The following is a 16,654-nucleotide window of genomic DNA, read 5'->3' as shown; positions in this document are numbered from 1 at the left end:
CCTCTTCCATGGATGAATGAGGTAAAACACAAGAAGTTCTGTAATCTTCCTATTCATGACTGAAATTTTTGCCAGTATGTGTCAGCAACATCCAACTGGTAGGTAGGTTTATGTCATAAACTTTTCCTAGAATATATGTCATTCTCTATTCTCATTGCCTTTTTTGTAAAAAAAAAAAAAAAGAAAACCAAACCAAACAAACCAAAACAACAACAACCCCTCCGCCCCCACCTTCACACACACACCACTGAACCTTATAGAGTAGCATCAACATTTCAGATGCTTTCTTCCACTTTTAAAAAAGTTCTTTCTTTTGTTGGTTTTCCTCCAAAACCAGTAGGTATTTCTTGCTATACTGAGTTTATCACCTAATATTTTCATATATTCTGTCTTCAGACTACTTTGTCACCTCTTGCAATCAGGTGCTGAGGAGCTCAGTTTCCTGCACTGGTTTAAAGGCGTTATCAAACCAACTGAGAGTTTTTGTTTAGGTTTTGAATGAGCCAGGATTTCATTCCTTAGTTGGGTATTCACAGAGAAAACAAATGGAAAAGGAGAATAATAAGGATCATGGGAGGCTGAAATAACTTCTGGGAAACCATACCCAGTACAGATGAGCCCAGATCTGAAAATTACTGACTCATATAACAAAAATAATTAGGTAAAGTCTGTTTACTGACTTAACAGCACCACCCTATGTCATTATGGTTTCTGTTACAGTAATATCTATGTGCCTGTTAAGGTTCACCATGCCGTGATGCTAGAACAATCTCTTTTCTAGAGTTGAGAGACAGGACAGAACTTGATGAGATCCCAGTTCATTTCACAAAAGATGCAGTAGTTGTAACACAACTCATTGGAATAAGCTAGGTGTTAGAGTAATTGTTGGTGTCAGTAGTACCAGCCAAACAGTATTTTGCAGTATTTGTATGGTCACAGTCTTAAAATTGCTTTCTTGCTTCAAACCACAGAGTATAGCAACATATGTGTATTGTATGCCAGGAAATATGTTAAAGTATTTTCAGGTATGGTGTGTGTACGTATGCATGGATATTTCCATATCAGAACAGCTGTCTTGCTGAAGTTTTTTCAGTGAAGTTACAAACTCAGACATAGTTAACGGATGTTATCATTTAAGCTAAGTATTAGTTGTTCTTATAAAATCTGTAGTCACCGTACAAAGCAGTGTAGATGTACTCTGCATGAATTAACTTCAATGTTCATGTCACAGCAATATGGCACACTTACTTACTTGACATATATGCATCTTGACAAAAAGCCTGTGTATGACTTGCTTTATTCTCTAACTCAGGGGTGTCAAACTAATTTTCACTGAGGCCATATCAGCCTCACAGTTGCCTTCAAAGAGCTGAATGTAATTTTAGAACTGTATAAATGTAGGAGTAGTTGATCTGTTTAGTGAAAATCTAGAAGCAAGAATTTGTTGATTTCTGTAAATAGAAGAACCATGTGAAGCTCTTGACCACAGAAAAATGAAATACAAATATCTAGAGAAGCAGCAGACTTGTCATCACTCTGCCTAACACTTGCATCACATTATAATACTGAAAAAGCTTACTGCCCTATTTCCATTAATTTTGGTAACTTATTTTGGCTGTTGCATAGTACAGATCTTGCAGAGTCCCAGCATTTAATTTTAAAATTTATGTGCTTTGAAAAATGGTATAAGGCAAGAAATACTCTTTCACTTTAATGCTGCAGCTCAGATTTGCATTTTTAGAGCTTCCACAAGCTCTGGCAAAATGAAGATTAGTTTGATGCAACTTCTGAAGCTGGGACCTAGGCCAAGACTCTGGTAGTCGGAGATCTGCGAAAGCGTGTTACTGCTCTATTACCTGACATTTTTGGCCCTATTTTCAAGATTTTTATACACTCTTTATTTTCTTGTGTGTATAGGGCTCATATTTTCTTTTTCTCTGAGGCTGGAATCCAATACTATTTTCACTGAGCATCTTTTGCACATCACTAAATGCATTATGAAACAGTTCCCCAAGTCCAACTCCACTACTCTGGGGATATGTCAGCAAACAAGTGGGTTGAGCTGGCTTAAACATGGACATTCCCATCTTTTATGAGTATATCATCTTAATTAATAAAACAAGCCTTAAATTTTCAAAAATGCTAATGCTTACAAAGAGTAACCTTTATTTCACCCCATCAGTTTTCTCAGCACCTGAACATTGATTCTGAGTGGGGGAAAAAAGTTTCATGTAATATGCAGATGTACACTGGAGCATTAATAACCCAGCTATAATCAGTCATAGTGGGAATGGTGCAATTATTCCACCAATATAATTTACAGCATCAGTGTCTGTGGATTAAGTTTGTCACAATGTATCTAGCTCTACTGAAACTTAAGTAAGGTGCATTATGAAAACAGACATATCGTTAAGGGAAGTCTCGTATCTGCTTTTTTCTTTACTTGCTCTGCAAACAATATTTAAATTGATTTGTCAAGATGCAATTTCCAAATTTGAAATTTGCAGATCTGAGTTCTTATTTAAATATGTTTTGAGACTTTCTTCTTAATGTTATATATTATGAGGCATTTCAGAAATGGCTTTGAAGGCCATAGAAAGGAAGTATGTTTGTACATACAGCTTAACCACAGAAGAAGCTGTATTATTTTTTTCAGGTAGAGTTATCTACAGAGAGATCATGATATAGAGGAGGCAGAGGATTTGTTTTTACTCTTTCAGCTCTGATTGGTTTAGTTTTTGTTTGCAAATTACTGCAACAAAAATTGTTGTGTGGTGAAATTCCACCTGCAAGATAAGATGTAACCTTTGCAAATTTGAAGGTTACCAAGGTATTTTAATATTTCTTTTCTCATGCAGAGAAAAAAACAAAAGTAAGAAACTGGAAAAGCTGGTGATTGGTCTTTAAAGACTTGTGGTAGCAATTAGAAAAATATCCAGAAAATAAAAAGGTTCATAATAAACCACACTGAATTAAAAAAAAACAAAAACGAAAACAACCCTCATCCCTCATTTTCCTATTCTAAATGGAATTAAATGAAAGGTTATGTTGTTAATCATAAAGTGTCTCATAGTTCATTGAGTCAAAATGTGAAAGAATTAGTGGAAAATTAGAAAGCTCTCACTTTTTGAGATAAGTAAATTTAATGTCGGATACTTCAGCAGTGAATTTTCTACCAGTGGAATATTTTGAAAACATAACTTTTTTGAGGTTTAGCATTCTAAATATTTTTGTTGGTTGGGGGTTTATTTGTTTTGGTTGTGTTTGTTTGTTTGTTTTTGGTTTTTGTTGTTGTTGTTTTGTTTTGTTTTGGTTGTGTTTTCTTGAGTAGGGAGAGGAAGGGGGAACTTATTTTTTCCTTCCCAATTCTGAATTACCATCCACACATTCTCTATTTTGGTGCCTAGGTACACTTTTTTTACCTTTAAAAAGAAAACCTAGTCCCTCCTACTTTGTTCCTCTTCCCTCACACCCCTATCAATGCTCATTTTCAGAGAAAGAGGAAGGAAATAGAGGTTCAGGGTGTAGGGAACTCTTAACCCACTTTGCAACGCAGCAAGAAATAAACTCAAATGACTTTGGCAATTTGTCGCAAATATTTTCGGCTAATTCTCCAAGGCTTTTCCCTTGGCACCAGCAGAACTTCCTACCTTTTTTAGGTTTGCCCTGTTGCTAGTGGCCCACATCACGTGCGTGTGCTTCAGCTTGACAGGTCACAGAAAGTATAGACCAGCCCTTCACCTCCAGCTGCCCCTCTACTCCACTTCCTCTGAGCAATATTGGCTTCTGCAGCTAAAAACTGCTTTTCACATATAATGAAATTCACAAGTGCATTGAAGGAAATGTGATTTTTTTTTTTTCTGCCCCCACAATTTCAATAGCAGTTTATTCCTTTAAAAGGCAAATTGCAGAGGGGAATAACTTTGAAAGCAAACTGGAAATATAAAGACAGGAAATGAGTCTGTGACTGTATAACTGAGTTCATAAATGGGTCCTTTTTTGGTATGAAACTGGGCTTTTAAAGTAGAAAAATCACCTACTTAACAAAACCATTCTCTGTTTCAGCACTGCAGGAGCATGAAATAAATCCGTGTTTCTTTCTAATATATCATTCAGTCTATCAAATGATTTCCAAACGACCAGAGTTCTAGCAGTGCAGCAGAAGGTTCCATACTTCTGCTGGGATGCTGAATTTTTTAATATAATCCTTTGAATTTCCTTGTTCATTGTGGTTTACAAAGATGTCTATAAATCCTCCCTTAATCTGAAGGTGAGACAAGCACATTCTTTCTCAAATTGCGAGCTACAAACACCATAACTTCCTTCAGAAACCATTTTCAGTTCTTCTCTAGCAAGGATTTCTTCATTTTCATGTATTCAAACGTAGTCTCCTGTGTAAGTCTCAGAAAATCTGTACATGCTCATTCTACAACAGTTATTCAGAATCACCAGGATTATCCTTAGTCACTGAGTTACAGTGCTATCATGTCCAATGACGTTGATGGAACACCTAAATCGTTTCATTGTCATGGCACCAAAAAAAAACCCAAACCCAAAACAAACACCACAAACAAACTAAAAAAAACACAGAAAATCACACACACAAACCTCTGGCCTACACTGTTTAAGCCAGCATGCAACCACCATATGTTCTTATAATTTCCCTCTAGCTTGACTCCATCTCCCCAGTAAAAAATACAAGTAACTGGTTGCTTCCCCATCCTCCAAAACAACATATAAAAAGTTTGTTCACACAAGGCATGCACATAGTAAAACAGTTTTGTAGGATTTAGACTGATTTCACTAAAAAGAACATTTCCTTCAAGCATTCCTGAGTTTTCTGCTTGTTGAGAAGTTTGATTACATTGCGCATCAGAAGGTAAAGTGTTGCATAGCAAGTGTACCTTGCAAGCAAATGGAAAATAAAGGGCAAAATCCTTGTGCGTGTTAGAAAATTAGGGATGGTTTGTGGATATCCAACGTCTTAAAAAGGAAATTCAGTTCATGTTGCTGAGGCTAACAGTTATGGTGTGTGTCTGGGATTTCAGATATTCTGCTTTCAGTAGAACTAGACTTAACCTTGAAGCTTTAGAAAATTTATGTTTTTTTGTGTTTGTTTTTTTTTTTTTTTCCTTCTTAGAGAGCACTTACTTCATGCTCTAAAATGTACTTTATTGCTGTAGCCTAAATGTATCATGGTATTACCTTAAGGTATGTGAGCTGTAGGGATCACACATATGATGGTTGACAAAACAATTGAGTAGTCAGGAAGAACATCCTGTATCTCAGGAAATCTCATATTTGTCTTATTTAGTCTTTAATCAGTTTTGTGTGTGTTGGGTTTTTTTTTTTGTTTGTTTTATTTGTTTGTTTTTCTCTTTTGTTTCATTTTTAATCATGCAAGGAACTAGGAAACAGGGAATAATAATTAGATTTTCACTCTAGGCAGAGTAACAAAATACACTGTGATCTCAAATCATGATTAACTACTAAGAAAGCAGCTATGGAAAAATATGGTGTGGGAGAGAGACTGGAGGAGGGTGTTAATTACAATTTTCTTTGTCTTTTTAAAATAGTAAAGGTGGCACTCTGCTGAGTCATTCTACTATATATCTGAAACTGGCAAATCACAGAAACATGAGTTGTATTTGATTTGGCATTTAATTATGGTCAGCAAAAGCTGTGAAGCTATCATATTACTTTCTCCTTTTAATTTTATGTTTGAAGGCAATTTTGTCTGTCTGTCATGCTAGACTGTGGGATTTTTACTCTCTTTTGATAGGTTACGTACGAATGGTATTTTCATTATTCCTGTGGATGAGAACTTCAAGAAACATTGTGACTGTCTTCATTGACAGATGAATTGTATTTTTGTTAAAGGAAAGAAAAATGGACTGAACAACATCTTAAACTTATTTAAATATAATTCTTCTCTATGTTGTTTTAGAGAAAAAATGTCATTGAGTAAAACAGAATAGACTGAAAACATCTTAAACTTATTTAAATGTATTATTTACTGCATCTTATGGAGATAGTTTCTTTTTAAAATTCTGAGCCAAATTCCACTATATTACAGTCATACAGTTTATATTATTTTTAATATTAGTGTATTGAATGCAAAATACAGTCTCTACAGTACGTTTTGCATTCAAAATTAAGATACACTACCTTAATACATCATTATCCTAGGGCTATAGAAACTAATACCATTTAAAATTAAATAGTCACTCTTCATCCAGTCCTAGACTTTTTAAAACATGAAAGTTTTGAGTGGTTTGCAAAACTCAGTGAACTCATAGTTTGTTGAAATTTTTTCTTTGCACAAAATGTTTGATAATTTTATGTTAAATAAGTTCTTCTCTTTTCTTTTTTTGGACAGTTCTCTCTAAAGTTTATTTGAAAGATTTCAGTTTAGCTTCTAGCCAGATGAGCATGCATATGTGGTAAGTTTTGAATGCTGGAGTAATCTGTATAAGTTGCGCTACTTTATCAATAACCAGTTCTGTTTTCTACTTAACAGAAGACAACTTAAAATTATTGTGCTGTCTTTCCACAATACATTTTTATAAGATTTCTAGAACTATTTAAATGCCTTCATGTGCAGAATATGACCAGTAAGATTTTCAAAATATAGGATAGCTATATTCAAAGGATAGCTACTCGTCTGACTACCTTTCATGCAACTACATCCAACTTGTGCATCACATCAAAACTCTCCCCTTGCCCCTCTGCCTTTCACTACACTTAGTGCTGCGGGGACATCTCTCCCTAAAGCTGGGAGGTGGCCTAAACCACCACTATATCAGCTTCTAAATACATACCAGGTGAGTTCAGTTACAACTCTGCTGCTCAGACTGCAACCAGAGTCTCGGACAAGGTATTTCTCACTTTTTCTGCTGGGTTATACAAATTCAACAAGATTAAGAGCACCGTTACCTCAATAATGCATACTCATTTGGTCAACTTCATGTCTGCCCATTCCTTGCATGTGCCAGAGAAGAATTTAGCTACTTTTTTTATTCACTAATTCTGGGGGTAGTTGCACTTGAGCTCTTTTGGGTGGAGCTGTCTAGTTTTGTGTCAAGTTCTTTAATATTCTATGAAGAAATTGAACTTAAGGCCTGAGCCATAAACAGAGTGATTGAACCACCAAGTTTACTCCTTGTCTCTGGTTCAATGGGCATACTGAGCATACGGAAGGTACAAGAATCTTATCCAATTTTTACTTTAAAATGAATAATATTTTTAGGCACTTAGATCCAAGGGAGAGCTCACAGTTGAAAATATGTTTGAGAGGCAGGCTTAAGTCTCCTATTGGTCATCTTAGGTTGATTCCTTCACCGTTTGCCTGTATTTAGAAACTGGTTTTTGATACTTTTAAACCTCTGTGTGTTCTTCATGGAACCTGGACATCTCCAGCAGCATATCTGAATCACAGAGTCACAGAATGTTAGGGATTGGAAGGGACCTCGAAGAGAGATTTGGCTTTGGATGTTTGGTTCCCAATTCTCATTATTGTCTATGAAGGTTAACTCTATTGCCTAGAAAGTAAAGCTCATCTTTACAATATTTTGGTTTGGTTTTGTTTTGGGTTTTTTTTGTCTGTTTATGCCCAGATCTTTCAATCTTTAAAGTTCTCTGAGGCACCAGAGAAATGTTATTCCCATGGCTTTATGCATTCTCAAAGTTCACTTCCTGCTACTAAAGCATCATATTCCTGGCAGGACTGTGCTCCTCACTTCTAACTTAATTAACAAAAATTCCCAAGCCAGCCTGAGTTCAAACCTGAATCCCTCACAAAAGACTTCTTCAAGAATATTATTCCACATCTATTTGCCACCTGTTTCCTTCTGACCTTCCTGTTGCCGAAGCCTTTATCCACCCTCAATAAAGCTTCCAGACCATCTTGCACATCTCCCTGGACATATATTATCTCCTACGCTCCAGGCTTTGTTCCCTCTCATAACCATCTTGATCTCCCCACCCAGCAGTGTCATGAACTCCTGGGCTTCAGGACACGTTCTCCTTCCATTTGTCATTTACTTGGATGCTAGGTAGAAAGTATAGCATTATTAATTAATATTATTATTGAATAGTATTTTTATGACAATTTTTGTTTGTTTGTTTTCCTTGAAGTAAGAATCATCATTATGCTTAACATTGCTAAGGAAAAGAAAAATAATAAATTCTGGTCTTTTGTTACAATATTATATGCTGAATGAGTCTGGCAAGAAAATCTGAGAGAAAAGAAAGATGGAGAAATCAAAGATCCTATTTTATAATTAGGCTTTCATGATGGAATTCAATAGAACAGATCAATTAACTGTAGCCTGATTTTTTTCAGGGAACCTTTTGTGCTTCACCAACACAAACAACATGAGTGAAAAACATTTTATTAAATCATACGCTAGTGTTAAATGACTTACGGCCATCTTCAAAACCTTGAGACTGTTAATGGAGGTATGATGATCATATAGAAGGGAATATGCACAGCATGTCTTCAAAGATAATGATTTTTATCTGGCTGCACATAAAACATTCAGAGCAGTTTATAGGAGAATGAAGTTACTATGGTCCTGGACATTTCATTTCATTACTTTTCAGGGCTGTGTGGGAAGTCCAAAGGTTAATAGCCAGTTGTGACTATTTCTGAAGTTCTTCAGTGGTGAAAAATAACTATATTCAGTCTAAGAGCTTTGTTAGAGGAAAGAAAAATAACTGTAAATAGCTCTTTGCCCTAAAAAAAAATTAAAAAAATCAGTTCTTGTGAAGAAAATAATTGTCTCAAGAAATAGAAGTGAGGGAATATGACCTGGGAATATCCTAATAATCAATTCAGGCAGGAATTGAATGTTTCTGATTAGGTAAGTCTTCCTGCAGAGATTCTTTGCACCAGAGTGTCTGTTAAGCAGATGAAGAAAAGTTGCTGGAACTCATTTTTTAGAAGAATATTTTTACATTTCTTCACTCTAATTGGTTGCCTCAATGTACAATAACAAGAAATTGAGAAGAGAGTTCAGAAGCTGAAATTCTTGGTCCCCTGTTACCTTTTTGAGTTGTCTCATTAGGAGGATGAGGCTATAGACGTGAGTCATTTCAGGATTTCACCCAGTGGAACATACTAATTTTCACAATAGAGAAAGATAATTTTCTCTAGTTTGCTAGTCCTTCTGGTTACTTTCCTATGCTCTAAATCTGTCATCTGCTTACAGTTTTGCATGTATTTACGTGCATCTAGCTCAATCTTAAAAAATTACAGATGTATGTGTATTTCTGAGAAAAGCATGCCTATCATTCCTCTTTAAATGGTCTTTCAGACATCCTTCAAATACATATTTTTCTTGACAGAAAAGCTTTCTACTATATGAGAGTGTTTCTTCATTCAAACTGGGTCGTGACTGTAGCATTGATAATAGTTAAACAGTCTTGGAAATTATAACTGAGAAAAGTTCTGTATACGTGTTATCTTGGATACCGCGATGTAGAAAAGAAAGGAGGTCTTTTTTGTGTACTTTCTGTTTCATATATGTTCAGTTATCTGAATGCACACTCTTATAGTCTATACACAGTTCCATTGGCTTGGCTTTCTGGTGTTAAGCATTATTTGAGAAGTTTATAGTTGTGCTTTCATTGTTTAGGGTTGCATCATTCTGTATTTTTTCTGAGCTTCTGTCATTGCTGACTCCTAGTAATAACACCAAATAGATGCAAAGAAAGTGGGACGAAATGGAATAAAAAAATGGAACTACTGAGAAAGGAAAGCAAAAAGTATGTCATTTGCTTTGAACTAATCCTGTTGTAACATGTTATAAAGACCTCTGTGAAGTTTGATGATGGCATTATTTTTCATATTTAGAGCTTAATGTGGTCCCTAACCTTTTTACGCTTTCAGCTTTGGGGGGCAAAAACGCAGTACCAATAAGTATTAAACTCTGAATGTCGACATTATCTAAGCTTTAGGTTAATATTATTTACTCAATTTCTTAAAGTAGAAGTGAGATGAAGTAGAAGGAGGCTCATCATAAAGCTTCGCAGTCACAGAGGCAGGTGTAAAGGAAGCTGAGACTCCGGCAACAAATATATTGGAGTTCAGTGTAAACATCTTTGACTTTTGGCAGGTAGCTGATATTTTGTGTATGTCGTCTTTGTCCTCAAATATGATTATGAGTAATAAGAAAAAAAAAAGAAGGATGCTGTTTCTGTAATTTCACTTTATTCTCACCCCAAAACTCTTTGCCTCCATGCAGCCACCTTCTTTCTATGGATTTTTTATGGGATTTGCAGTTCTAAGCATCTGCAGCACAAGAATGAGCTTGTGTGCCTTACCCAGCGATATTCTTACATACTCTGGAGGCTGATCAGGTTCTTTTTGATACTTCCACTGTTAATGGTATGGTCACTCTGCTTTCTACTTCCACCACTTCCATTCTCCAGATAAAGTGTAGAGGAGTTTACTCCCTTGTAATGCATAGAAGGATATATTCGCTGAGAAGAGTTCCTCTGTGCTTTATAACGTGTTGATATTCCACAAGATAAGTTACTCCTGGTGTAGATTATACATATTTTGATGTTATGTCAGTGCTAGAATTTGATAATGAACACTCAAATCTGCCTTAATTTTTTTTTTTTTTTTCATTTTGCTGCTGTGTTGTATCTGATTAAGATGAGAAGTGTATCCATAACAGCTAAAAATTAACATCACATACAGGAAAATAAGTGATTTAAATTACATTATGTCTTCAACAGCGAATGACCTGTTAGAGGGAACCTCTCTGCAAAAAATGAAAGGCAAAGGACTGCCATGAATTCTGCTCCTTACAGCACTCTAAAGGTGAAAAATTCTGATGCACTTAATCTTAATTCTGAAAAGAATTTGTCTATAATACATATATTTCGAGTCAAAATCTTTTGAGTCAGTTTGTTGAGTCACTGAATATAAGCTGTTCAATAAGTTTGCCAACAAATCAACAGAATGCTGTTCAAGTTGACGGAAAAATTGTGGCTTGATGGGAGAAAAATTACTTAAGTAAATTACTAGTACAAGCAACAACTTTCTAGCAAACCTTGTGTCTGTTCTTTCATGTACTTTTTTTTTGTTTGTTTTGTCACTCCAGAGCACCTCACAGTGTCAGGTGGCTGATTTTATAGCACAACTGATCCCCATTTGAGCTGTTCGGCAATTTCTAAGTGTCAGAAAAACAAAAGCACCAGCAGATCTTTGCACAAAAATGTGCCCAGACTTTCCAAAACAGACTTTCCTTGATTTTTCTTTCAGTAAATCCTGGTAACACACAGGGTGAGAGTGTGTGCTGCACATCCTTTGAGCACATCACAGAACTGTCAGCTGGGACTACAGTGGCTGTAAGTCTTCGTTAGCGCTGACTCTGCTCTGGGACCGGCACCACCAGCCCCGGCATGATTTAGAAAGTCTTGAAAGGCTGGGGTTATGGAGTCCTGTCTCTAGTTACATCCACCCTGCCTTATAGTAGTTGGTCTCTGTTTCCTTATGGGTAGGATCATGACCCAGCACCTCTGCAGTGCTGGCAGATTGTCCTCGTATGCATGTCAGTGGCCCAGCACCATCCTGAAGTAGCTGGGTGATTCTTGAAAAACAGCTTAGGAATGTGTTTATATGCATCTGCCCCTGGGAGAGTATTGCTGGTTTATGCTTTATGTTATTTTATACCTAGGATGGAGAATGGGTGAGAATCTGACTTTGTTGTTGTTGTTGGTGGTTTTTTTTAGCATTTTACATTTTGTTAGTACACAGACAAAATATGTATGTGCCAAAGAAAAAAGCGGACTGTCATTTTGACAAGCTCTTAATATTTTCTTGAGCATCCTTACATTATTTTGACTTATGTGAAATAATGGAACTAAGCATGAATATTAAATGATGCTAGAGATGCATCTGCAAGCTGCTGTCTTATTATTTAATAATAGTCAACTAATTAAATTCTCTCCCTAATCCACTTTCTGTCACTCACTAGCATTGTGAGGGGGAAAACCAGCATTTTGAAAACTGAGTAGATGGAAAGTGCCATACCTCAGCTGTTGTTGTTTTTTCTAACTAATACTAATAGGGTAATATATCACACCAAAGCAACCCATGTTGAGTTTAAACTGTTTTGGAAAAGATGATTTAAAGGTATTCACACAAAACCACTGATTGGTGTGGGCAACCAACTGTGCAAATCAGTGAACTGCTGCATAAATTTGAGCATTGCCAGTCATTTGTGTTCAAAAGTACGATCACAAAAACTGAAATAATGGATACCAGTGAGGGCCTTAATTCTCACAAACAGAATGGTCTACTGGATTAATATTATGGGGACCTAAACTAGAGAAGTGACTGGCTAGTATTTGTCAGCTTTGTTGTTAACAGAACCTCTAGCAGACAGGCCGTATAACTCACTGTATGAGCTCCAGGGCAGACCGTCCGTTTTCTTTATTTCACTATATTTCTTAAAACATAGATAATTTTCTTGCAGCAGATCCTAATCTCTTATCAATAGAAGAATTAATTCGTTTTGATTTCAGCGTCCAGAAATGAGTAGTATGTTATGATTTTTCTTTCAGCAAACACATTCTTAAAGGGGGAAATACTCTAAAATTAGGCGAGAGAGAAGATGAAAACAAGCGGAAATACATTCCTCACAGGAGATAGGGTAGTGTTTTTTTGGTTTTGTGTTTTTTTTTTTCCTAAGCAGTCATAATCTGTTTCTGAAATCTTAACTTTATCAACTGCAGATAGGAGGGTGGAAATATGTGCAGAAAAATTCTTTTTTGAATGAGTTCCATTTTCCCATAATTTCAGTTGGGATGCATGATAAAATGATCAATGAAACGTCCTAATTTGATCCTTAACCAAAGGGATGTTGTCCTATGAATCATCTGTGTTTGTGGGAGGCAACACTGAAGCTAACAGAGCAGGAATGGGACCCAGATGTTTTCTGGGAAGCTGGATGCACTGTAGGCTGTGTTTATTACCTAACGTAGGCAACCATATGGAAGAAAAGGTTGGAAACATCCCATTACAAGTCATATATCACTGAGCTGACAGCAAGGATTTCAGCTTGTTTTTATTTAAATCATGAAAGCAGCTGCTCAGCTGTCCAGCTGTATTAAATTTAACCCTTTTTCTGGCAAATGAATTTTGTTTTATGAAATGGCAGCCAAACAGCTTGATAAGCCTGCAGAAAAAAACAGTTTGGAAGGTCCTGCAACAACCCTTGCCCCATCCAGCAAGACGGCACTGATGACAGCTCAGTCTGCTGCTGGGTGATGGTGTAGCCACTCAGTACACCTGTACTTCATGAAACATCAGCAAGCCTCTTATCCTGGGAAGGTTGTAGAAGAAAGGTATACGAACTATATATAGACAGTATTTGTAGATTTTTTTTTTTCCTTTTAATTTACTTACTCTTCAAATCCTGCACACCTTTAGAATTAACCATTACTTTTAAAAAATTTCTTATGCCCTTCCATTTTTTTTCTTTTCTATTATTATTGATTCTTCCTTAATTTTCCTTCCTCTTCCTTTTTTCTTTTTTTTTTTTTTTTTTAATTTATTTTATTTTTCTGTGTTTTTATATGGTGTTCATCTCACTCCATCTCCTGTAGCCTCTCAACTCTTTACTCTGTTTTTCCTTCCCCTGGCTCGATCCTTTTTTCTTTTCTGCTCTCCCCCCTATTGTTTTTTCTCTGATGCTAATACATAAGCTTCTCACAGGCATCATCCTTTCCCTGCTTCTCTCTCCTCTTATATACATTGTGTACTCTTTACTGTGTCTTTTAAATAATTTCCTTTTTCCATAGATTTGATATTTATTTAAAAAAAAAATACTTAGTTTGCAGAAAGGCTGTTCCCATCAGTAGGAAACAATCTTTGGCCTCCAAATCAAACTTTCACCACATGTGTCTCAAGCAGCTTATTGGTTTGTTATTTTTTAGCACTCTTTTGCTAAAGAAAGAGACTTTAACTGAAGCCTAACAGTTACAGTTAAGTAACAGCCATACAGTAAGTACAGACTTTAATTTCCTGTGTAGAAATCTGTAGAAGAAATACAAGGAGTATCCAACATAATACTAAACCAGATTAGTAGTTTTGGCACACTGTGGCATACTAAAATAAGTTTGTCTCTTACTGTTTTGGAGGCTGTACTCCTTATTCTGTGCTCTGTCTACTCTGCTCACCTCAATTTCAGACTCCTCTGTTTTTCTGTCAAAGCATGGAGGACTTTTTTAAATTTTATTTTATATCCTTCATGTCTTACTTTGTAGTCATAGTTCTTTAACACTAGAGAATATTGTTGAAGGATTTCTTCCACATCCAGCAATACAAGGCTTTGGTGTAATTAAATAATGCACTTATGTTAGTATTTGTATTTTATGCCAATATTTACATCACATTAATTCTCTGTTCCTTAAACACAGTGGAAACACAAAGAGCTCAGCAGCAATTGCTTCCAACTAGTGCTTTGCCTCAGTTATTGCAAGAGAGCTCCTGGTGTAGACACAGCGTATAAAGCTCCAATCCAGGTGCTGAAATGTGGCTGCAGTAACAGTATCAATCCCTAGTTAATTTTGAGAGAGGCAGGATCAGAGATCTTCCACTCCAGTTAAGAGTAACAGAAGGTGTTCTTACAGGTCTTGCACCTGGCCACAGGAAGATTTTTCATGCTCAGGTACTGTGAAAGGCAGCCAAAACATTGCCCTCTTGCAGAAGAAGTAACTTCTGTAATAACACTCTGTCAGTAACTCCACGTGATTTCTTCCTGGAGGTTCAACTTTCTTGTTATTTTAATAACTTTATTTTTTTTCTTTCTTTTCCTGTTTCCATTTCCCTTTCTGTCTTCATAGGCTGTTCTTCTGAAACACTCAGCTGTACCTAGGACATTATTTTATGCGTATAACAGGCATTCTGTTTTCTGCTAATACCTACTGTTCTGACTTTCCAAGATTTTGCTCACTATGTTATTTAGTTCTCACTCATGCACTGTGTATAACATAATGTTTGAATCTCTCTGTTCCATGAGACTAAATTTTCCCCTTCCAGCCTGTTAGTCAGACCTTTGGTATCACATTAACCCGCTGTACCTGTGTCCGACTAATGTTTAGTAAGTATCTTCCTTACATTAAAAGTAATGATCTAATCATTAGCTGTAGTTATCTCTCAGACATTACTGATGGGGGATACTTCACTCTTAATGATCCTCCTCCTGCTGAAACAGCCCGTCTTCCCAGCTTCATCTCTGTGTGGTGGGTAGCATCTGCTTCTGTCACCATGACTTGGATCTGTGGGGAGACTGTGATCTGCACTGATCAGCACATAGCTGCTTGACCAGCTAGACTCGCAACCAAAATATGCCTGCAGTATTATGTTCCTTCAGGGGAAGGAACATAAGGAAAATTTTCAGATTTTGCTGAAAAGTTTATTGTATTGCAAATATGGCAGTTTTGGTGAAAATGGTTGTTTCTTGCTATCACTTATTATTCTCTAACTTTCTTCAGAATCACTGTGTATTATTTTAAAAACATTTTGCTTTATCTCTGATTGCTGTACAGGACTTGTCTTTACAGTGCTTCCAAGTAGCATCACCTTATTTTCCTTCCTAAATGTGATGTCTTATGGACGTGTTCTGCAGGTTGATATGCTCCTTTTGAAGGTTGATTTTTTTCCCACAGATGCAAAACTCTTCAAATCTCTGTTGCTCAACCTGATAGCATGTTCTTCCTCACTGATTTTTGCGTTTTTATGTAGATCTAAGGCGCCAGACTGAGCAGTAGTTTCAAAAAGCCACCATCTGTTCAATATTTAATTGATAGCATTTTTTGGTAGTCTTTTTATTTTTTTTTTTTTAAATGGACCAAGTTCAAGACTGATTTTTTTTCTAGTTATTTGCCACAATGTTAAGTAGTCCAGATAGACTGGAGCCCTTATCTTCTCCTTTTTGCCATTCATCAGTTTTCAAGGAGCTGTGTTCTGTTATTCTCAGTTTCTCATATGTGGGAGCAATTAATAATCCAACAAATTCATGAGAAGACGAGTGTGGAGAGGAGGGGAAGTGAGAAACTGCACATATACCTGGTTAGGTAGCTAGACATCTTCCAGGCTATCTCTGGATTTTTTCAGGGCTCCCTCTTGCAGGGAAGAAGCCACAGTGAGTTGCTTCCTGCAGCACAAGAAGCTGCTTTAACTCGTGGAGTCTTAACACAGAATCTCACTTAAGGAATTCAACCTGATTTTGCTATGAGGTCCTCCAGGTGGCAATGCAGACAAACTAACAGGTTGGAGCGCCCGTTTAAAAATACTAAACCGAGCACTTCTCAAGTTTAGATTACGAAAGTGGTCACTTTAATTGTGTTTTATTTCAGATGTTTTATTTCATTTGGACAGGACCGCCCCAAGTTCTTGTAAATGATAACTGGGCACAAAATGAGAGATAAACTTGGTTTATGTAATCCCATTAACATAGTTACTTATTTCATAGCTAAGACTAGAAGATGAGATATTTTAAATGTAAAAACAAACAAACAAACAAAACCCAAAATATTCAACCCCACAAATAATTACATTTGAAACAACTAAAATGAGTCACTGTTTATTTTTTATTATGGGTGCTTAATTCTCCATAGTAGTGTATGTTGGTCT

The 16,654-nt window shown here is 36.3% G+C and overlaps 1 protein-coding gene across 7 annotated transcripts in view; it reads left to right on the top strand.

Moving 5' to 3' along the window:
- AGMO (alkylglycerol monooxygenase) overlaps positions 1-16,654 on the top strand; it is a 187,106-nt gene that overhangs the window by 150,774 nt on the left and 19,678 nt on the right. For 2 of the 7 annotated variants that reach the window (XM_065051210.1, XM_065051209.1), the window contains one exon: positions 6,380-6,443. The exons of the other annotated variants lie outside the window; for them this stretch is intronic. In XM_065051210.1, the coding sequence (XP_064907282.1) occupies positions 6,380-6,400 (21 nt within the window). In that variant the 3' untranslated portion in view covers positions 6,401-6,443. The remainder of the gene's footprint in view (positions 1-6,379; positions 6,444-16,654) is intronic. 7 annotated transcript variants of the gene reach the window in all.

This window comes from Columba livia, chromosome 2 (assembly GCF_036013475.1).
Source record: "Columba livia isolate bColLiv1 breed racing homer chromosome 2, bColLiv1.pat.W.v2, whole genome shotgun sequence".
Classification (NCBI taxonomy): Eukaryota; Metazoa; Chordata; class Aves; order Columbiformes; family Columbidae; genus Columba; species Columba livia.
Note: the sequence above shows the minus strand (reverse complement) of the source record. Positions and strands in the feature narration are given on the sequence as shown.